This window comes from Anarrhichthys ocellatus, unplaced genomic scaffold (assembly GCF_004355925.1).
Source record: "Anarrhichthys ocellatus isolate YVR2014 unplaced genomic scaffold, GSC_Weel_1.0 scaffold157, whole genome shotgun sequence".
In the NCBI taxonomy this organism is placed as follows: Eukaryota; Metazoa; Chordata; class Actinopteri; order Perciformes; family Anarhichadidae; genus Anarrhichthys; species Anarrhichthys ocellatus.
This window is the reverse complement of record NW_022280187.1, coordinates 116,527-139,136: the sequence shown is the minus strand read 5'-3', so window position 1 is coordinate 139,136 and position 22,610 is coordinate 116,527. Positions and strand designations below refer to the sequence as shown.

The following is a 22,610-nucleotide window of genomic DNA, read 5'->3' as shown; positions in this document are numbered from 1 at the left end:
TATATATATATATATATATATATATATATATAAATAAACAAACCTAATCAAGTCCAATCAGTTTAATTAAATACAGCTGGACTCCAATGAAGGAGTAGAACCATCTCAAGGAGGATCAGAAGAAATGGACAGCATGTGAGTTAAATATGAGTGTCACAGCAAAGGGTCTGAATACTTATGACCATGTGATGTTTCAGTTTTTCTTTTTTAATAAATTTGCAAAAATTTCTACATTTCTGTTTTTTTCTGTCAAGATGGGGTGCTGTGTGTACATTAATGACAAATAAAATGAACTTTTTTGATTTTAGCAAATGGCTGCAATGAAACAAAGAGTGAAAAATGTAAAGGGGTCTGAATACTTTCCGTACCCACTGTATATATGTTCTGCTGCAACTGCTACTTTACTCTCCCTCATCCTCTTGCCAGTGTTTTGCCTTCCAGCTAACGTTGGCTCTGCACTGGAGAGAGAGAGATGGGTAGATAAGAGGCAGAATGGGGAAGAGAAAGTGAGAGACGGAGAGAGAAGAAGTAACCCAAATACTGAGCCAGAAAAGAATGTAATGAGAAATAAGAAGGAAAAGAATGCAGCCCAGGGTTGTTTCTGTGTTCCAGCTATATTTCTTTGAAATTAAATTAAATTACATTCATCCAAAATCATAAATTTGCCTCAGAGGGCTTTACAATCTGTACATATACGACATCCTCTGTCCCGGGACCCTCGCATCGGTAGAGGAAAAGCTTCCCCCAAAAAAGCCTTTTGAGCAGTCATCGTTCACGGCCACCTCCCTCTGTTGAAATATTCACTGCAGCTGTTATGTATCTGGAAACGGGCAGGCCATTGGGGACGCCTTAACCAAGCCTGCCTGCCTGCCTGCCTGCCTGTCTGTCTGTCTGACTGTCTGATCCACCGTGCATGTGTGCCATCACGTAAGTGCAGGCAGAACGCTCATACACACATTTTAGTTTTTTCTCATCAGATGATATGAGCTGGAGGTGGAAAGTCCGGCTCATAGACTCCCTTGGAGCAGTGGGAGGATTTGTGATTCTCGGCTCTTGATAATTCTTGGCTCTTGATAACAGTGTGGGAACACAACATGCTAAAGTGTTGCAGCCCGTTGGTTCTGGTCAAAATCACAGAGCGTTACTGTAATTCCTTAAATAGTTGCTAATAGTGAAAGAGGAGCAGCGTGGATGTTGGGACGCAGTGTTGGCCGGACTTTGGTCTACTCTAGACGAGGGGTTTTGAAAGTCTTGATACCATGGCCCCCTTATTTTCAGCAATAATCCAATGGAAAAATCCATTCGAGTTTTGTAGAGGGAACCAGTGTGATGCTGACTTTCTGATGGCCTACAAACATCTCTATAGGGTGGAAAACCAGTGAACCAGCATCAGCTGTGTTTAACCCATAAAACAAAGGGCTCCAGTGCAGTTGACTGGACATCACATAAGGAAGGAAATACCATTTAACTCAAACTTTCAAGACACATTGAGCTATGCAGCACAAACCCAGATATCATTTAGAACGTTTTTATTAATGTAAAGGCATCATCAGTGTCTCTCTCTGTTAATCTTGCAGGGGATTCGATATTGGCAACCATTTCTGTGAATGGATGTACGACTACAGCTGTGAGGAGTTTCCCTTCTTTAAAGTGAACGCTCAGGCCTACCCTTCGAAGGCCCAGCAGGTGTGTACAATATGCTAACAGGCCTACGTCTTATTTTATTTGGTTTGTACTGTTGCTAACTTGTCGTGTCTCTGCACAGCTGCACTTCATTGAAAGCTACCTGCGTGAGTCCGACCGAGGGTTTGACAACCTCAGCGAAGAGGACCAGATGAAACTGAAGGAGGAGCTGCACGTGGAGGTCAACAGGTGAGCTCAGATGTGGGACATGGTGTGTGAACCGACACAGTTCGAAACAGTGAAAAGGTGAAAACAAAGGGGCCGTGTGTTTTTTGACTCTAGGTTCTCCCTGGCTTCCCATTTTTTTTGGTGCTTGTGGTCAATCATCCAGGCCCGGCTCTCCACCATCAAGTTTGGATACCTGGTGAGTAAAAGTTTTAGCACTTTTTTATTTTTTATAGCTTTAAAGGTGCAATGTCCAAGATGTAGGCTTTTAGTTTAGAACATTCTAAAAGGGAGCAAACATTCTCAACAGATTGTGAAGAGGTTAGAGTGTTGATGTAATGTAAAAGACGTCTAAGAGATATCTACGGAAATTAGCACGCTAGCCCCGGCCCGTCCTGTCTTTTAATAGCCCCTTGTACTTCCGGCTAACGTAAACTTTAGGCCGACACCACACTTGAAGACTAAAAGAATGATGACTGTAAATTTAGATTGTATAAACCTTGGGGAGCAGGTGAACAGACGGAACTCATTGCACCTTTAAATATCAACTTATAAAAGGAGGAAATACTGCACTGTGTCAGTTAAAGACCTAAACAGTATTGCCCTGGAGGGCGATACTGGAGTGTCAATATTTACTGTGTAAAGGTTATCTTTGTTACTATACTTGCTGAGCTGAGCTGGGTACCACTAAAAAATCACATTAAGAAAAGTAAGGATATCAGCAAAGTTTTACTATTGATGTCATTATATGTTAAATGCACAAAAGAACTCTTTCAGATATAATGACATAACAGGATTATATACTACTCGCTGATTTAACCCGGCTAGAACATTCTTATACAAAATATGCTGTAAAAGTTGTAACTGCAGTCCAGCTTTAGATATTTGAAAATCACAACATTCAAATACATAACATAATACTTTATTGATTAAACTATTAGAAGAACTACACCTTAAATCAGAATGAAATTATAGTTGTATACAGATACACAAACTGGCAATGGGGACTTATAGAAAAAAAACAATGCAATACATAAAATAAGGGAACTATATAAATACAATACCAGCATACATAAATGTGCAATAATGTTGTATATGTGCAAGCTTCTCAATACCCATGTCTATGGTTGTATTAATGAATGTGCTGAAACACAGCATGTTCAATGTGCATTGTGTGGTATTATTAAGGATGAATATAAGCACAAATAAATTCATACATTCCACTACTTGCATTTAGTTTAATATAATGACAGGGCCACATAAAGTAACCCATGTCTGCATTCTTCCTTAATACAATGCTCTGTTTAGATTTAAATAGTTTTGCATACTGTGAGTTCTTAAAAAGCTGCTTTCTCCCTGTTGAACAAATATGTATCATCAGATTTTAATAAGATTGATGCTGCCGTTAACAAAAAAAACTCTTCCTCCAGCATTGTTCATACTATTGTCAACTGACTTGAAATTCTGGTGCAGGTAGACACGGCTAGACTTTGGGGATATTTGTATGTAAACTAATGAACAACACATCGAGAATATTTATTTTTGATGAAATGTTGCAGGTATAAAAAAAGTCTTGGGTTTTAATATTTGACTTGTAAACATCATAAAGTAAATATAAAGAGATTAAACAACAGTCAGGCCATTTGCATCACTATGCCTCTCTGACTTAACAGTTTTCATTCACTATTCTTTTCTCCAATTGCTCCCACTTTGCAGTTTTTTTTAGCTGTTACGCTAACTTCGTTGAAACTCAAAACTTCCTGCACTGGCGTCTCACATTAACAGTCCTCCAATTGCTCAAAGTCCATATTCCATCCCCTTGTGGGTAGGCTTTTATTGTGAAACATCTGCAGGAAGTGTGTTATCATTGATGCAGTAACAGTGAAAAGCAGGAGGAATGAATTGGTGAAAGAAAACCGTATTTCTGGCCAAAAGAAACTTAAGAATGGCAGAGTGATGAGTATGACACGATGATGACGATGAAGATGTGTGGTTAAAATGAGTATTCAAAGTCATTCCAATTTGAGAATTTTACGATCTATTCAGAATGGTGCTTGTGTACATATGTATTCATGTGTACTCTTCTGTGTTGTAGGAGTATGCCCAGGCCAGATTTGATGCCTACTTCCAGCAGAAGAAGATCTGGGCGGTCTAATGGAGCCAAATGATGGGATGGATTGACAGCATGTTCAGCCAAACGTGGGACATGCAGGCTGACAAAGACTCCACTCACCAAGCTTTACTTATGCTCCCTATCTTGAGTGGATTCGCTGGCCACTGTTAGTGCTGTGTTGACCAAATGCCAAAACTTGATCACGTGGCTAGGTGCTTAAGGTACGCCGCCCCCCCCCACTCCCCAAACTCCATTGCAGCTCAAAGTTTACACTGTCAGACTCTCAGAGAGCCCCTCCCCCTGAAAACTAAAATACAAAAAACACTGACTTGTACCAACCTTTATCACTGGTCGGAGCTGCTCTCCGCTTCTGCCTTGTTGGAACCATATCACTAACACGTTTAGAGCAGGAGAGAGGGGGTTACAGCTAGATTGGAAATGTTGACATTGAATCAATGTATCTGTATTGGTCATTCCCTTATGGAAATGTTCTGTTGGAAATAACCAAAATGTGAACATCTCTTGGTAGATTGCTGCTCACATAAGCAGCCAGTTGCTAACTATGTATATTATATATAGACCTCAGTGTGCCAGTAACCTGGCCCTGTCTGTTACTGACGGGCCAACTTGTTTGCTGGTGGAATCATGACTTGATCGACAGGTCGGAGTGATTTCCACACTTGTAGATATTACGCACTTGCTGCTTGTTCGATTTTATTTTTTTATCGTTGTATTTGACATTTTCTTCAGGCCAGGGCAAATACAGTTATGTGGTATTGTCAAGTATGTGAATAGTCAAAGTTCCTTTTTCTGGGCAGCTGGTTAAACTCCGCCAAAACCAAATCGAAGACGTTAAACATCGGGTGTCATCATTGATATTATGTCTGGTTCTTGGTGGCTTCCCAACTAATAACGCGATCACGCTGACCAGCTGTGACTTTTTCTCAACCTGATTTCATTTTTACTCACTGAAGTTTGGTAGGTTTATGGTATTAATATGAATAACTGTGACAAGTACATCTCTGTGTAGTTTACACATTGGGTATTAACATCTGCACTGTCTGATTTAGCCAAAAAGACATTCCAGCCATGCTTCATAAGCCTGGGAAAGTGTTGCTAAACAGCTAACTGACCCTATTTCTGCTTTTTTACTTTTATATTTTGCACTGACATACGTGCACAACAGTGGTCAATCCCTATGCCTACTGCTATCATTGTATCCATGACCTAGTATAGCATAGATTACTCACTTAAGACGAGTTGTGACTGGACAGCTGTACAGTCACTTTGTTAAAGGGGCATTTAGCAAATTTAGCATCTGCTACTGAGAGCTGAGTCCTAGCGTAATCACCTTGTCAATACAAGCACACACTCTGGCTCATATTATGGCCATTATCTGCTGTAGCATGGCAAAATACTTACTTAATGCACCTGTAACAAAGGAATCGCTGTGCCCTGTGTGTGACAGGCTCGCCTCATAGGCTCTGCTTTTAGTCTGTCTGATATGCAGTTGGATTAGAATTCAAAATTGTTTCAAATGAGAGAGAACTGTGACTTATGCATCGTGCTGTCTCTCACCCAAACACCTTGAGACTACCCCAATTCTACCCAGACAGCAACCTACGGTTCTGCTGACTTACGCCAATGCTGAAGGAAAATGTATGACAAGAATGTTTTTTTGGTCTAAAGGCCTTTACACTGGGGGCTTGACGAACATACAACACAACAATACTCGCCTGCGAATATTTCATCAAAATGATTCATACCGGCAGCGATGCGTAAAAAAAATGATGGCACTTTTTCATCACATAGTATGAAATGGCATCATCCTCCAAACTCTTTAAATGCCGAGTGTCACACTTATTATGACCCCCATGCATAACGTGGAGAAATCCAGAGCTGTATACCTAATTACAGTTGCTAAACCATGATTGGACAATCACTGTTTGGGATAGGGATTCAGCAACGGTCAATTGAAAAGCGGAATATTTGCTTTAGATAGTTTTAAGTAATACTGCATGGAAATACTAAAGGAGATACTTGTTTTCCACAAAATGTCTGATTGACAAATGAAAGCTGTGCGACCGCCCCAAAGGCTGTCATGCATATCCATGTTCGTTGCTGTTAGGTTGTAGCATTGTGTATACACCAGGGTATATTTCCTGTATACCTGTGAGCACTGGGACTTCCGCGTGGAAGCAACCAAATGACTCTTGTGAAGCGTACAGTAAGCATTACCTCATACTTGTGAAAATGGCTATACAAGTGTGTACACAGAGCTGAAGGAACTGAGCTGGATCATGTAACTAAACTAAACCCAACACTAGTCACCTGATACTGGAACCATCCAGAAGTGTTAGAATGTCCACTGAGGCACTTTTGATCTGAGGACCGGAAAACAAAATATGTACGATATATTTACTTGAGTGTTTTCGTGTGTGAAACATTTGGGGGTTGTTGAACTGTGACTGTTGTTGAAATGTTAGTTTTATTTTACATGCAAGTGTATTTTTATTGTATATTTCACTGTGATATTTCCTTTGGAATGGGTTTACTGTATAGTTTTAACATTTTATTTTGCGATACAGTGGGACTAGGGGTCGTGCCAGCAGAATGTGTCGTGGATTATACTGGTGGTCTATTAAAAAAGTGTTACTGCGGCATTCCCTTTGTAGCAATAGTCTATAGTCTTTTTTTCAATACCATTCAGTGGCTCTTTCTTCTACCAAACCTAGTATTCATTTTTTTCTCTTTCATGAATGAAATGTATTTGTCCTGACCTTTCCTACATGCTGTCTCTCAATTTTTTTTGGTCCCTTTCCATGATTTCCATGATATTATGTTATATTTGTTATAGAAAAAAAACATGATCTGTAACTAAAGTACATTCCATACTTAACCTTCAGTATCATGTACACTCAACCAAAATAACTAAACATTTTGATCTGATTGGTTCCAATACAATTGTGGAAGTTCCCAGTAGAGAACAAACAAACTACCCTCACTTCTGTTTATACCTGTAATTAAATATATGTAATATTCACTGACAAAAATATAGAGGGACATGCTGAAAAATATCCAAATATAAAGAATCATAAACTTGTACCTTTTCATTCATGGTCTTAATGTAATACAGTTTTGTTTTGTTAAAAAAAAAAAAAAACATTCTGTTCAGTGAAAGCACCCACAACTACACTATCATGTGACTCACATTGATGACCTTTGCTATCTATGCAGCTATACTGAATGCATATGTACTCATAGAAATATAATGGGTGAACTGCTGCAGCATAGAAAATACCTTGGCTGTAAATGTACTTTTTTGCTTTGCACAAACAAAAAGTAAAGAGAAAACAACTAACTGACCAGTGTTTTTTTGTACCCATAATATATTTGAGACTTTACATGAAAGGTCCAATAAACTATTGTGTTGGAGGGAACTGCTGCTTGTTGTGTTGAATAAGCACAGCTTTTTATTATTGGAACCATATTGGTTAAATATTTTGTATCACTTGATGCTTTAGCATTTTGGTGGCCACAGGTGACAGTTATTTTTTTTTAACATATTAGTCTTTAGCCACTCTAAGAACACCTATATTGGTCTGTTGGTTCAGCGCTTTAGACTGATATGTTATGGCAACCATAGCATGCTATCATCATGCTGTTTTGTGATGTCGAATGACCGTCCAATCAGACTCCCACAGCAGGGGTTCAAGCTAAATGCTAACATCAGCATGCTACTTGCTTAAAATGACTATGCTAACATGCTGTTTTGTAGCCATACAATTCACCATGTTTAGCATCTTAGCACAGCATGTTAGCATGCTAACATTTGCTAATTAGCATTAAACACAACAGACGAGGCTGATGGGTGTGTCATTAGTTTTGCAGGTATTTGCTCATAAACTAAAACCTCTGGACAGCTGGGACTGTGGAATGCTGCAGTGATGAGACGTACCTTTACACGCAAATGAAAAATGCTTGCCTGGGAATATTTTGCATCATAACTATTCAGAAAGGTAGCCCATACAATCAATGATTGGCAGCCAACTGAATTCATGTCCTATTCTTTTTTTCGGTAAGGGCATTTGATTGCTGTTGCGATGTATAGAGAATAATATAACAAATGTAAAAAAAAAATCTAAAGACACCCTATCTTTAAGTTGTATAATGTTTTTAAAATGAAGGTTTGCAGACCAAATTCTATTTTCAAAGATTAATAAACTGAGCAAACTGTGATTCACACTCACAGTCCTCAATAAGGCGTCTATCTTTCAGATTATTAGAAAATAACAGACAGCCAACTGAGCTCATTTGCCAACCATTGTAAGTTGTGCTCCTTGACTTTTTGCAGTGTCATGGCTCTGTAATACTGCCAACAGTGGATCGAATAACGTGTTGTGCAACAAAGTCGGAAAACAGTTTACATGTGTCTGGTTTTTATCATGGTGTGTTTAATGAATTAAGATAAAATGTTCATTAGCTCCACAGCCAGGTCTGATAATAATTCATGTCTCTATGTGATATTGTAGGATATAAGGTGGAACTTAGAATAGTGAGTTTGTAGAGGTTGACACTAATATTAGCCAATTGGACCCACCTCCAGTTGCCTAGTGGTAAATGCACAAAATATGCAGTTTCTGTTTTAAATGTGCATTGATCGATATTTTTAAAGTTACCCCACAATTAAATTACAACGTGACACGGGTTGCTGGTTGTGTATTATTCACAGGAAATGGGCTGCAGATTTAGCAGCTCTGTAAAACATTTCAGCCTCTTTTAGCTTCTTGTTTTGGTTTCAGTCTCCACACAGCTCCAGTGTTGGAGATTGAGTTGTAAGAACCACTTATTTTCTCATATTAACCAGTGCTTGTGTGGGATAGAACAATGGACTTACATTTGTCAAAAACACAACTCCAACTGAATGTTAGTGTTTGTCTGTGTCTACTTGAATGTGGAATACTTTAACATTTTGGGAAATACACTTTTTTAGTGGGTAATAAGAAGATTGATAGCAATTGCATGTCAGTCAGTTAAATATAAGCTACAGCTGGTTAGCTTAGCTTAGCATTAAGGCTCGAAACTGGGGGGGGAAATAGCCTGGCTGTTTCCGCCCACCAGCACCTCTGAAGTTCACTAATTATCACGAGTCAAGGGTTTTTTTAGTGTTAGATGGAGCCAGGCTAGCTAGTTTTGCCCTTTTTAACAAGTCCTTGTGCTAAGCTAAACTAAGCTAACCAGACCTTGTCATCGAGCAAGAAAGTAAACATACTTCCCCAAATTTCTATTGCTTTAAATAAGCAACTGTTTGATGATACTTTAAAGGTGCTATTTACGAGATTGGTAGCATTTCTATTGCCATTCAACTGCTCTCAACTTGCCGGTGGCTCACAGCTAACAGTGCTCACAGCTAACAGTGCTAACAGCGATAACAGTGCTAACTACAGCAAAAGTGCTGAGGGAACTTACAGTGTTTACCTGAGGGGGAACCTGGAGGGTAGGTGCTACGCTTCCGCAACAATGCCATTGGTCACAACAGCATTATCAACTGTAACTGCGGTATGAGAGCAGTGCAGAGATGCGGCTGTGAGCTAACCAGTGGGGCACACTCACATGCACTAACATGCACTAAAAGTATGCATGTCCGGCATGCAAGGAGAAGCTCTGACAACAACAGACACAGAGGCAGAGAGACTTCATTCTCTGTTCAGGTAGACATTACTCCGCTATATCTTTACAAAACAAATAGTTGCTTGCTACTATATTAATGCTCTGAATCCCGTATATGGCACCACTAACTACAACAACTGTTTAAGGCGGTCATATGGTGGTGGCTTTTGTCTGCTTGTTTTGGTGATTTTCTGCCCTAAACTGACAACAGAAAATACATACATTTATCTTGAAGTAAATTACTACATAAAGCCACACCCTTAACGCCATGCCTGCAGAATGTAAAAGCTGACATTGTGGCTCAAGTTGCTGCAGCAATCAGACTGAGTAGTGCATGCAAGAGCGAGCCAAAAAAAAAAGGGGGGACTAATGGAATGGATTGTACAAAACCCTTCGGTGTGATAGATGCTTGGTGCTTTCTTCATCAGTACAAAAAATGGGCTCACATTCTTGCAGAAATGTGTGTTTCGCTGCAGCCACGCTATTGAGATGTGTCAAGTTACTTCACCTCAAACTATGCAATTACAGTTTCTGTGCAAGCGTAGTTCATGTATGACACAGCCCCCTTTTGTTTCCCAAACATTCCTTTCGCTGTTGACAATGAAGCATAGAGGACAGAGAGACAAAGGCCAGAGGGACAAGAAGAGGCGAAGGTAAAAGGTAAAAGTCAGGGAAAGTAGGAGGGGTGTGTGAGTTTATAGATGTGGTTTGGAGATTAAAATGAATGCAAAGTTACAGCTTGCAGAGACTGGGGGGGGGGGTTACTGGCCACTGCTCAGGGGGCTGGAATCTTTCTTTCTGCTATGTGTGTATCAGTGTCCTTCCCTTTGTTAGCAAATCCACGGGAGAGACAGAAAAGTGGGTCATGGCGGTCGGTAAATTTCACACTGGCCGATGCACTGTACATGCAAACGTCGGGCAGGTTTCATGTTGGGGGACCATGTAAACAAGCAAATGTCTTGTCGACCAGCGAGGAAGAGTTTCCGTGTACGTCCCAGAGTCACGCTGAGGCCTTGGCTCCCAGTGTCCTCTGACACACAGAGAGAGAGGCAAACAGGGCAGCAAGAATGTAGTGTGGAGGAATGTCAACACAGAGACAAATAGCAAAGGGTTAGAATGATCAGCTGGGGGGCTTTTGCTTGTTTACATCCATGTGGCCTGCCTGAAGTTGTTGCTTTTGTTAAATAAGATACAGACTGGAACAGCGAAAACATCTGCTGCTGCTGGTCTGCGTCTGCTGAAAAGAAGTCTTCATTTTAGAGGAAGACGGGCATTGCATTTTCAGCCCCGGTGCCAGAAAATTGGATAGAATAAACAGAGGAATTGACAGTGAGCGTGCATAATGACACAGACCAAGGATAACATTTACAGAAATAATATTGCATGTCAAAACCAGAAGTTATGCTCTGCTGTACAGTTTGGTGCTTCTTGCCTAAACCAAGCCCGTGTGCACATTTTTCATCATCACCGACAACCCAAGTTGTCTCCAGTTTTGTCCATCAGTGGTGATATGGACATTGGACACACAAGTGGGATGATTTGACTTTGGAAAAGTCTTGGGGAACATGTCCGAACAGAGATCATTAGCTGGGACATTCTTCGAATAGGCATTCCTGGATCATCATGAAATTATTTATATTCTGAAGTCTAAATCTTTCTATTTTGTATGATTCATTTCTTTTTCAAAATACATTGCATTACACAATAAATAACACAACTAACTGACTGACTCTGAAGCGTTCAAGTAAGAATAAAGTAAACGGAGTAAACATGTAAGTGGATTTATAAAATAATGATAATATGAACTCACCAGTGATTCCTAGTCTAACAGGGCCATCTGGTGGCAGATGAACAATCTCGACTTCCCTCTCTATATTTTCTCTTTATGGCAGAGCACATAGTAGAGCCTGAAGCATATATATCATCACGTTTTAATGATGTAATTTCTAAACAAATGTAGTTCATAACATTAATGTAGACAACTGATCACAGTCTTTGGTAAGCCAGGCAGAAGGGCTCAGACAGGTATGTTCTAAAAACTTTTTATGTTGTTTTCTTATTTAGTCTTTTACATTTAGTCTAAAATATATATCTCAAGTGGTTGAAACATATTTATTTTACTCAAGTAAAAGTAGCAATACTATAGAAATACTCAGTTACCAATAAAAGTAGTTTATTCTTTAAACTTTAAGGGACCCTATGTGAATTAAACTTTAACTGTAAGTAAAAACTTAAACTAATAGATATCATCTGTAAAAACCTTCAGAATATAGAGAGGAATGAAAGTGGAAAGTTTGGTGTATGTAAGAGCTACGGAAGTGCAGATTTCTGGCTCAGTCTGAGAAAAAAGTAATTGAGAGAAAACGGCTTTAAATAAATGTTTTATAAAATAACATACATTTTGAAGACACTACATATAGGGTAAAGAAAATTAACTAATAGATCCCATAAGAACCCACACCCATTTTTCCTTAAAGGAAAATTATAGGAGACATAAAACAGACTAAATGGACCACATGGAACACATTTCTGAAAATATTTTCCAAATACTACCCGCTGCATTGGGCGTTTACGTATACATTTTTTGATTGGTAACAAATATTTGCTTTTTTATTTGCAACACAGATCAAAATTATAACCTTTCTGGTGAGATTTAACCAAAACATCTTTTTCAGATTTGTTTTACAAGACAAAAATGGATAATCTTCAGTGCATCCTGAACACTATCGTTCATACTAACACATACTGCGAAAAAAATAGTCAAATTACTTTGAAATAGGACCAAAATAGGACAGTTAAATCTAGTTTGTTTTTGTGTTTATTTACTGATATGTACATTTTTCTTTCATAATTTCCTAATTCTTTCATAATTAATTTGTTAATAATTATTACATTTTGACATTTTCTTGGTTTGAATTAAAAAAATGTTCTTTTGAATTCAACAAAAGAACATTTTAGTTAAAAATAACTTAATCGGCTAAATCAATTGAGCAGCTCATTGCTATTTTTCTTATTGTGACACATTCTTTGTCTTGTCTTTGTCTTTTTCTGAGACAATAAGTTTAAAAGCCTGATGTGTGGCATATCTGTCACAATTATATTTTCATAACGTTTTAACATAAATTTGATTCATAAACACGTATGTGTCACTTAGGGACTGTGGTAGAAAAAAGTTCTATATTTGCATGAGTCTTTTAATGCTGAAATACATAATACCAAAAACCAGGTTGTCTTTTAAGTATTTATTCTCTGCGCAGAGAAGGTTCAATCATCACAACAGAATGGGTAGAGTCTCAGTGAGGAAGAATCAAGAACAAAGTGAACAAGCTTTCTTTATACAGAATGAGCAAAGGTGGGGGCCGATGGCCAATGTTACAGACTTTTCAGTCTCAGACTTTTGGTCTCAGACTGATAGGAACAACAATGAAAAACAAACAGTCAGCAACCAAAACAAGCGTCCCAAAGGCCTTGGTGGTGGAACATTCTCATACAACACAGTTAGTTATCTATGTGAACAGGAAAGGGAGAATTCTTCTTCTGCACAACAGAGACACGGTGAAGTTCAACAAAGTTCAGAACAAAATTACTTATGCATGAATACAATATACTGAGTAGAAATATATACTACGTAAGTAGAAATATATACTAGATAAAAAAATACCATTCCAGGACTTCAAGAGTTAAAATCAAGGATACAACTGTATAAGGAGCTTTTCAGGATATTTAAAGTGTCTGTGACAACTGTGTCACCGTGGGTACTTATGGGATATATCACCATGAAAGCAAACTATTCTCTGTCCCCCAGCTTCATCTGTGCCCTGTGAAAGGGTGTTTTCTAAAGCAGGCAAAATAATCTAAAAAAAAAAAAAGAAACCACCTGAAGCCCAGAACTGTGGAAAAGTTGTTCTTTTTAAATAAAAATGAATAAAATGTTTTACATGTTACATGTTGTCCCTAGTAACATAAGGAGAGTCACAAACCAAGGAACATAAGCGCATTCGTCTGTGGCACAATGGGTAGAGAGGGTTGTCCGGTAACCGCAAGGTCGGCAGTTCGAGGCTTTTCTGCTACATGTCCTATGTAGTGTATCTGAACAATACACTGAACCCCCCTAACTGCTCCCTGGCACTTCTCAGCAGCCCACTGCTCCGATTAAGCTAAGGATGGGTTAAATGCAGAAGTCAAATTTTGTATATTTATATGACAATAAAATCCCAACTTTAACTTTTTTTTTTTTTTTTTTTTTTTTTTTTTTTTTTTTACTTTCGGCAGGACAAGGCAGACTGGAAAATCAGGAGCAGGACGAGCCAAACGAGCAGGTTGACATGACAATGATCTGGCAATGTGTGTCTGGGAGGCAGAAGTCTATAGTGGCTTGATTAGTGATCAGAGACAGGTGAGTGAACAGGTAAAGGGAGTTGTGCTGATGAGGAGGGAGTGCTTGATTAGTGATCAGAGGCAGGTAAAGGGAGTTAGGCTGATGATGAAGTGGTGGCTGACAGGTAGCGTGAGGAGGGTGTGGAGCTACACACAGACACAGACACAGAACACAGAAGGCAAAGCCTAATCGTGACAATCTGTTGTGCAGGAAAAGCAGACGCATCAAGGAATATGCACCAGTGATCTGAAATAGAAACGTACATGAAACACGGTAATATGAAGTCTTTTAGTTATGTCCAGATTAGTCTTGTCTGGGTCCAGAGTGATGTCCAATTTTGGTCTGCTTGATTGTCAACATGGTTATAAAACTTATCTGAGACAATAACAATCATAGCTCGGATATTTCACAGACTTTGCTGTTCGATAGAGAGTAATGATTAAAATCGGACCTTTGCCATTCACAAATGTAGCAAGTTATTCAAAAGATTCTCAATGAAGGGGGGTTTCTTTCCAGCTTTAAATATTGGAGAAGAATCCAGCTATTCCACCGCCTCTTGTGTCGATTCTAGCGCTTTGGTTGAACCTGCAGTCTCAATAAGTGCATGATTCATACTTCATTCATACTATTTGTCATATTGTTATATGACAAATATTGATATAAATGAGCAAATACATTATGATTGGCCAAACTACAGACCGTGGGCCAACTGTGGCTTGCTGACCATTTTCAAATGACCTGCTGTGGATTATTCAAAATAAACTAGAATATGGCCTAAGCATATTTCTAATAAATTGGACAGTGTTTATTGCATTTTTTAGTTTGAACAAATAATTGACCTACATTAATTGCATTAGTTGATCAAAGCGTTTACGTTATTTGATTAGGTAATAATGGCAGAACCAAAAAGACGGAAGATAGCAAGTGAGTGTAATTTTAGCACAGTATTTTCTCTTTCATGCAGTAATGCAGTTTTACACTTGAACATTGACAAATTTAAATGCATATAAGGTAATCCTGTAGCAGTCTGCAGCAGACTGTAAAGTCACCATGCATTATGTTACCGAAAGCTGTCTAACCTGCATCACAATGTGCAAGCCAAGTGTGTGCAAGAGACACAGGCTTGAGAAAATGCACTCACTCCACCAGAGGGCCGCACAAGACCAAGGAAGTTTTATGTGTCATTTGCCATGAAACGTCAAAAGCTTTAACATGGCTACTTTAATACATCCAGCATGAGTTATTGGAGAAGGTATTTGTAAACCAGTATCGTCAAAATACTTTGCCACACTTTGCACCACTGTTTGGCCTAATCTTATCAAATCCATTAAATGTGAAGTATGTTTTATGACTTCATAATGGATCTGTGCCAGATTTAGAGCCTTTTTTTGTTTGTTTTTTTCGAAATAAAAATTGATATTGACAATAAGCTTCTAAGAAATCATTTGAAACCAATTTTGCTAAAAACCACAGCGTTGTATGAAAAGTGAGTTTTGCATATTTCACAAATTTGCGAAAGACATTCTAGCAGAAGTGGGCATGGCAATGATAATAGTAATGATAATGATAATAATAATGATGATTATAATAATATATTCCAACGTTCATTGAAGCTAATTTGAGGCTCCAGTAGTCTGACCTCTGGTGCAGGTTCATGGTCAGAACGGAACCTTGGTCGTTGCTGTTATGTGCTGTGCACTGTTATTATTGCCGACTGCTCCAGTCCTGTTCTGTTAGAAGAGTTGAGATGCAGTGGAGTCAATATGCTGGATTTTTGGAGAAGATATACCACTTATCTTAGATTTCATCATTAAATATTCTGCACTCAAAGTAATAAAGTGTTCATGGGTGAGTTGACCTGCAGTGTTTAAAAAAAATAGCAAGTGTTGTTGCTGTGGTTAATTAAGCATTACACATTTGATTAGTGTATCCAGACTGTTATAAACTGGATGTCCAAGTGAAGCAGAAAGTATTTTTTTTTCCATTTTAGTTTGCGTAGAATTATTATGTTTGGTACACACCTTTTAGATGGAAATTCTGGATCACCTTCATAATTATTTTAAAGTTAAATAGCCTGCTGTACATTTTGAGTTTTGTACTCTACCGATGTAGCATAGCACTTCTATAACTTTATCAGACATTCAACAGTTAATATAAAAAAAAAAAATTGTTTCTTTTCTCTCCATACATTCTTCTTCATTGTCGAGGCTTCTACATTACCCACAACGCAACTCGACCACAAACAGTTCTGTCGCACGATGCTTTTGGGTTATGCAGCTAATGTAGCCTCGAACTTCAAGCAGAGATAAAGAGCAAAACGAAACTATCTTTAAATGATAAAAAAAATCAAATGTTTTTGAATCTATAAAGTCTTAAAGGGCCAGCATTTAGTTAGGGGGCTCTATTGGCAGAAATGGAATATTCATAACAAGGTTCTCATTAGTGTATAACCACCTGAAAATAAGAATTGTGTTTTCATTAGCTTAGAATAAGCCCTTCATATCTTCATAAGGAGAGGGGTCCTCTTCATGGAGTCGGCCATGTTGCACCGCCATGTTTTTACAGAAGCCCAGAACAGACAAACTGAACCCTGATGCTAGAGAGAGCAATTTGCGTTTTCGCTCGGCCACAGTATACTTCTCCTAGACGCTTGGCACACAGGAGAAGTTTCTGTTGGTTGCATTTTCCAACCTCACCGCTAGATGCCGGCACATCCTACACACACTGGCCCTTTAATGTAGCAACAAACAGGATGATAATTACTTGTAAAGAACACACTGCTTATTTTTTAACATGGCTTAATGCAACAGCAGCATTAGCACGCTAAGTTCATGAATAATCAACAAACTCTTTCTCTACTTTCACAGTGTTGGATCCATAGTGATACAAGCCATTGTCCCACCTCAAACTCCAGCAGCCTGCTTCAATTTCTTCACTTTCAAGAAGTTTACTTGCAAGGTAACGCAATTGCTTTTGACTGCCGACTGCACAACTTTTTTTGTTCTTCCTCACCACCACTGGATTTGCTCCATTCTGACACATTTTTGTTGTTTCCCTCCTGTCTCTCTCGCACACGATGGATTCAAGTATGCTGATTTCCTGCCCTCCTGTTCCTGTGTCATGTGGAGTAACACACACTTGAGAAATCATGATAAACAGTGCAGTCCTAAGTAAACTTGGCTGTTGTTGATGTCAAATTCACATATGATTGTATCCACACACATGCATGGAATCACTCTCTCGCACACACACTGATAAAGGGGAATGAGACAAAATAACATTAGGAGTGACCTCTCTTTTTTTTAAATTTTTTTTTTTTATAAGAGTTGTATTTATTTCCCTTTCATAAAAAGCCAAAACTAGAGAAAGTAAATCACTTTTAGAGTATTTCTTTACAATTAATATGGAGAGCAGAGAGCTACGAGCTCCTTAATAATTGGTTTGTGTCACAGCTCTGCCACTTCTATATAGTTTTTTCCACCTTTCACTCACCTAATCAGTTCATTCAGGGTACCTGCCAGTCACACTCATTACTCTCACCTGCTCACTCTGCCTCCTTCACTATTTAAACCCCTGCCTCACACACACTGCCAGATCGTTCTCTGCTTTCATGCAATAGTTTCCCGCATACACCCATGGACTGATTCCCTGTTGCCGACCCTGCCTGTTTCGGACTACCTCGCCTTGCCTCTGCCCTGGTAACTTGCTCAGCCTTCTGTCCTTGACCACCAGAATCCTGTCGCTGTTTTTCCTGAGAATATTCTTCCTGCCGTGTGTGTTGAAGAAAATAAAGAACTCAAGTCAAACTATTCCTGGTGTTGTCTTACTGCCCCTGGGTCCAAACTACACCCGTAACAGTTTGTAATATATATAATACTTAATTTACAAATGAGGAATCCATCATTTATAAAGTATGAAAACACAATTGTGAAAAACATAATAGACAAGCTTATTAATGAAGAAAAAAACATTTATAACTGTTGTGAATAGCATACTAATGAGTGTTAATGTAGGAACAATGCTTTATAAATGATGAATTAAGTGTTTACTCATACTTAATTAATGCTTCATAGTGTGTAGTTATTATAGAGTGTTACCAAGAAGTTTTGTCTTTGGAGTATTTATTCTCTGCACAGAGAAAGCTCTGTCATTATACAGAGTGCAGTGCAGTTTGCAGGAGGACGAGCTGAGAGTGGTGCGTCTGTATAGCTTATAAGGGTCTCAGCCCAGGGTGTGAGGCAGGAATTCACACTTAAACATCTGGTCAACAGTTTCTAACTGCCCATTGACACCTCCATTCAGCCCCTTTCTCTTATCTGAGCCTTGTCACACTAAAGACATCTGTTTCTGTTCCTAAACTAAACAGTTACTTCCTCTTATGGAAGCAAAAGCAGAAATACCCAATCTGGTCTTGTTACCATTCAGCTAGGTACACAATGATATATCGCATATATTGTTTTGTTTGTAAGGCACATTAGCTAAGTCACAGTAGAAAAGTACTAGCACAGGGAAAATTCTCCATCACAGTAGCTAACATTAGCAGAGAACATTAGCACATCAATAATTAGCGTTAGCACTTCTATGCTACGCTAGCCCCTGAAGGGATACTAAATGTCTACACATGCTGCTTTTGCTTTTTAATGATTGTAACAGATTAAAGACCTACCCGGCTTTACAGGAACCATGTTTTATTTCATCGTCTTGTCTCGATCACCAGGTGATGTGGTGGTTCATTTTTACACTGATCTGTAGCTGTTTTCACTGCTGAATCAGTTTGACATTGTGATATATCCCTCAAACGCATATTGTCGACCATCTTGTCTGCTTCTCTCTGAAATTCCTTTTTTTGTTTTTCCAAAAATTATATAGTATTTATTCGGGAAGTGCAGTTAGTAACAGTGTGGGCGCCATGCTTACTCTGACTGCTTGAAGGAGTAGCAGCAGGGGACAGGGCTTAGCAAAGGGTCAATTGAAACACTTCAGTTGTGTAATATCTGATAAGGTGGGTAATGTTGTTGTATATGGTCCTGCTGTGCATCATGCTCATGGCGGGCCCACAGTTGAAGCTGGAACTGATTTCTCTGTGTGCCGGTTCCAGCCACGCTGGAGAATCTGCAGCGGCTTCTGTATGTTAGGCAAATAGGCACCAGTGTTGAGATGCACATGACATTCCTAAAGGGGCCCTAAAACATAGTTAAGTATGATTTAAGTCTGTAAGACAGTCGGCTATATTTGGAAGAGTCTCATTTTTTGGGCTGCCAGAGGTCAAACTTATGAACTCTGTTTTAATTTCTGGTCCTGAAGCTAAAAATAGAAATGACATTGACAACTACAGGATGTCCGTTGTAAGCTGCCACTCATCTCCGACAAAGTGAAACAACCCGACCACTTCTTCACCTGTGTGGCTAGTTTGTAGAACATCTGCCCGTCAACCTTAACGTGGTGAGCAGCAAACGTGGCTACAGGTCGAGATGCAAATCACAGGCAAATGCTACTCTGGTGACTTCAAGGCTTCCCCGAGAGTCCCTTTCGTCCTCTGGTACAGCTGAGGCGCCACTTGATGGATGACATCCTTAAATTTTGTAGATCATAAACTGAAATCCATTCTCCACAATGCTGTACATTATGAGGGTCTTTTGAAATGAAACAGGCTATGGGCCATGCTATTTTGTGTCGTCCGTTGGCTGGAAGCTTTGAGAAGAATGATGTGTTGCTGTTGGCTTACATGACTTCTAGGTGAAGAGTTTACAATACGATAAAAAAACTAGTCACTAAGGAAGGAGTGAGGAGCGAAGCAGGAAGGACCATGGTGCGGACAGTCTGATTCTGTTGAGGCCTTAACTGTAAATCCAAACTCAAAACTAATATTTTTGCCTTTTTGCCTATATCTAATACCGAGTAAAATTAGTAAAACTACAAATGTATGTATTATAAGCTGATTAGTGTTAGGAAGTTAAAAAAGGTTATAATTCCCTCTCAAATTTAGCACCTTTAAGACTAGTACTACAGTCCATGCTGCCGACGAGAACCATGTAAACTTCCTAGAAGCCATTGCACCGCAATAACCCTCTGTTGTTTGGTTCTCACTAGCAGTCTCTCTCTCTTTATGGACTAAGGACAGAGGGTGTCCTATGCTGTACTCGTAGTAAAGCCAATGGGGCACACTTGTGATTTGTGATATTGGGCTGTATAAATGAAACTTGGCTGTTAATTAATAAAATTGTCGATTAGTAGTTCCTGAACAATGCAGTATAAAAGACTATATAGTAGGTATGAGGCTAGAACACTGAAGAGGTGTCAGAACTGACCTGTGAGATCCAGATTGGTCTTAATCCACTTGATTTGACTGGTGTACACAAAGTTCTGGTCACTGTTGTTGTAAAAGTTGAGTTACATTATGTGAACACAAACACCACTTCCTTCTGTTTCCTGTGAGAACCAACCTCTGATCCCTACATCTTGCTCCCAGCATCGAGTCAGACACATGACGTCCCCCGGGAGTTCGACGGCATGTGCTCTACAAGGTCCCCGCTTTCCTTTTGCTCCATTCTCTGTATATTGTTTTTAACTCTGAAAGTCTAAAAATACACTTGAGTGCGGATGTTGCTGCTGCTGTTACATAAGCATTTGGGATTGAAGTGTCAGGAATAAGAGGTTATACAGAAAGTTTCTGGATCTCAGTTCTCGAAAAGTAAACAATCGCGGAAGAAGGGACAGTTTCCTGGAACAGCTTCACAGAGAAATATCTACTCAGAATTCACTTGGAGCTTTGTGTTTTGGTCACTTTTTAATATACTTGAGGAAAGATGTCACAGATTTCCTGGGCTCCACTTTAAAAGCTAACACTAACATCAATAAAATCAATCACTCAGACTGTACTGTATTTAGTCTATATTCCAGAATTTTATGTATCAGGGGGAAAAAATGTTCCTTCATCCCCACAAATGTATCCTGGATAACATCAACCTTTTTCTCATACGTTCCCTATGCAACTGTAGAGTTGAGGACAAAAGGACAGTTGACTGCATACCATTCCCCTGTTTTTTGCCCCAAATTTCCTGTCTCTCTCCACTGTCACTATCAAAAAAAGGCAAAAAATAGCCAAAAAAAACTCCACAATATTCATGATATATGATTAATATACATATTGTTACTCGGGAAATGGCAGCGTTAGAAACATAATAACATAATAATTTCATACTAGTAGAGTATGGACTGGTGGCACAGACATGGATGGATTACTGAACGGGCCTACAGGGCACAGGCCCATGAGCCCAAATTGTAAGGGCCCCTCTGGTCTTCACCTGCAAAATTTCGTTCAAAGAGACAGGAAGTGACTCAAAATTGCCAAAAAGAAACATAAACGGACTACAAAGAGACAGAAAAGTACTGCAAAGAGACACAAAAGAACTCACGATTATGAAAAGGAGCAAAACAACCAAAAAGAGACAACATGACCACTAATAGACACAAAGAAACAACAAAGGGACCAAAACGACTGAAAATAGACAGAGGCTCACAATGACTGTGAAAAGGGGGAAAACAACCACAAAGAGACACAAAAAGACTACAAACAAACAAAGAACTACAATAACAGACAACTACTACAACTACAAAGAGACATAATATGACTACAAAGAGACACAAAACCACTACAGGGACACACAAAACCATAGAAATATGCGTAACATTTACAAAGTGACACAAAACAACTATAATAGACTATACATAGCTGATGAAATTTCTGTGATTTTGCACATAAAACTATTTAATGTGTTCTTTAATTTCTATTAGTGCTGGGCAACGATTAAATCGCATTGTTATGGTAAAGTTCAATAATGAATTCAAAAGTAGTGTATTGCGCACTTTTATTTTAAAAGTACTGCTATATGAACAAAAGTGCAATAATATTTGGTTTGCAAAAACTTTAAACAAATAAGGTTATTTTTAACAGCAGTATTCCCTTTACACAGTAGCAATTAAAATAGTTATGATTCTGATAATAGATATTCAGCTGGTGTTCACAACTTTATCTTCATGTGTGTAAGAGATGCAATTTGAAATATACACCTTGAAAACTGCAAACCTATCTACGTCATGTTTTTTATGTTTGTTAAATTCTCACTAGCGATAACTAAATTATATGCTTATTATACATATTCCAAACCACAACACTTTAAAAACTCTAAAAAAATAATTTAAATGAATCATTTCTTTTTTGCTTTTTTGGAATTTTGGTCAGACACATATGCAACGCTGATTACCGTAATATGTGTGGTATTTGTTATAAATGTACGTTGGTACATAGAGGGTGATAAGAAGCTGTACTTGGAGGGACTTAGGACCCAGGGGAATGTAGGTGAAGCATGGAACCTGTAGTCTGTACCATGGCAGTAACCTGCATGAGGAAGTTATGCTAATAAAGAGTTGCAGTTAAGAGCAGTTTGTTCTCTCGTGCTTATATGTTTATTTAAAAACACGACAATATGTATTTTGATATTGTCACAATCCTGTAACGAGACGAGAGAGCGAGAGAGAGGGGACCGACGGTGACGGAGTGAAGGGGGGTTCCGGACCGAGCGTGTCACCCAGGGGGGGGGG

General features: G+C 38.9%; 2 protein-coding genes across 3 annotated transcripts in view; both read left to right on the top strand.

Moving 5' to 3' along the window:
* The first annotated feature begins 110 nt into the window (after positions 1 to 110).
* On the top strand, positions 111 to 7,322 carry LOC116400240 (choline kinase alpha-like). 2 transcript variants are annotated; one of them, XM_031877978.1, is made up of 5 exons: positions 111 to 135; positions 1,578 to 1,686; positions 1,766 to 1,872; positions 1,966 to 2,047; positions 3,944 to 7,322. In XM_031877978.1, exons 1-5 carry the CDS (start codon positions 125 to 127, stop codon positions 4,001 to 4,003), a joined length of 369 nt encoding a protein of 122 aa, XP_031733838.1. In that variant the 5' UTR covers positions 111 to 124; the 3' UTR covers positions 4,004 to 7,322. The 2 variants fall into 2 exon arrangements, with proteins under 2 accessions (XP_031733838.1, XP_031733837.1); XM_031877977.1 differs by lacking the exon at positions 111 to 135 and adding an exon at positions 314 to 927.
* Positions 7,323 to 19,480: 12,158 nt separating this feature from the next.
* ano1b (anoctamin 1, calcium activated chloride channel b) overlaps positions 19,481 to 22,610 on the top strand; it is a 64,450-nt gene continuing 61,320 nt past the window's right edge. The window contains exon 1 of the mRNA XM_031877987.1: positions 19,481 to 19,548. Coding sequence (XP_031733847.1) covers positions 19,481 to 19,548 — 68 coding nt within the window. The remainder of the gene's footprint in view (positions 19,549 to 22,610) is intronic.

Excerpts from the sequence above, each read along its gene's own strand:
- LOC116400240 (XM_031877977.1), top strand. Across the intron at positions 1,687-1,765 it reads ACCCTTCGAAGGCCCAGCAG|CTGCACTTCATTGAAAGCTA; the intron begins GTGTGTACAATA and ends GTCTCTGCACAG. Across the intron at positions 2,048-3,943 it reads CCATCAAGTTTGGATACCTG|GAGTATGCCCAGGCCAGATT; the intron begins GTGAGTAAAAGT and ends TCTGTGTTGTAG.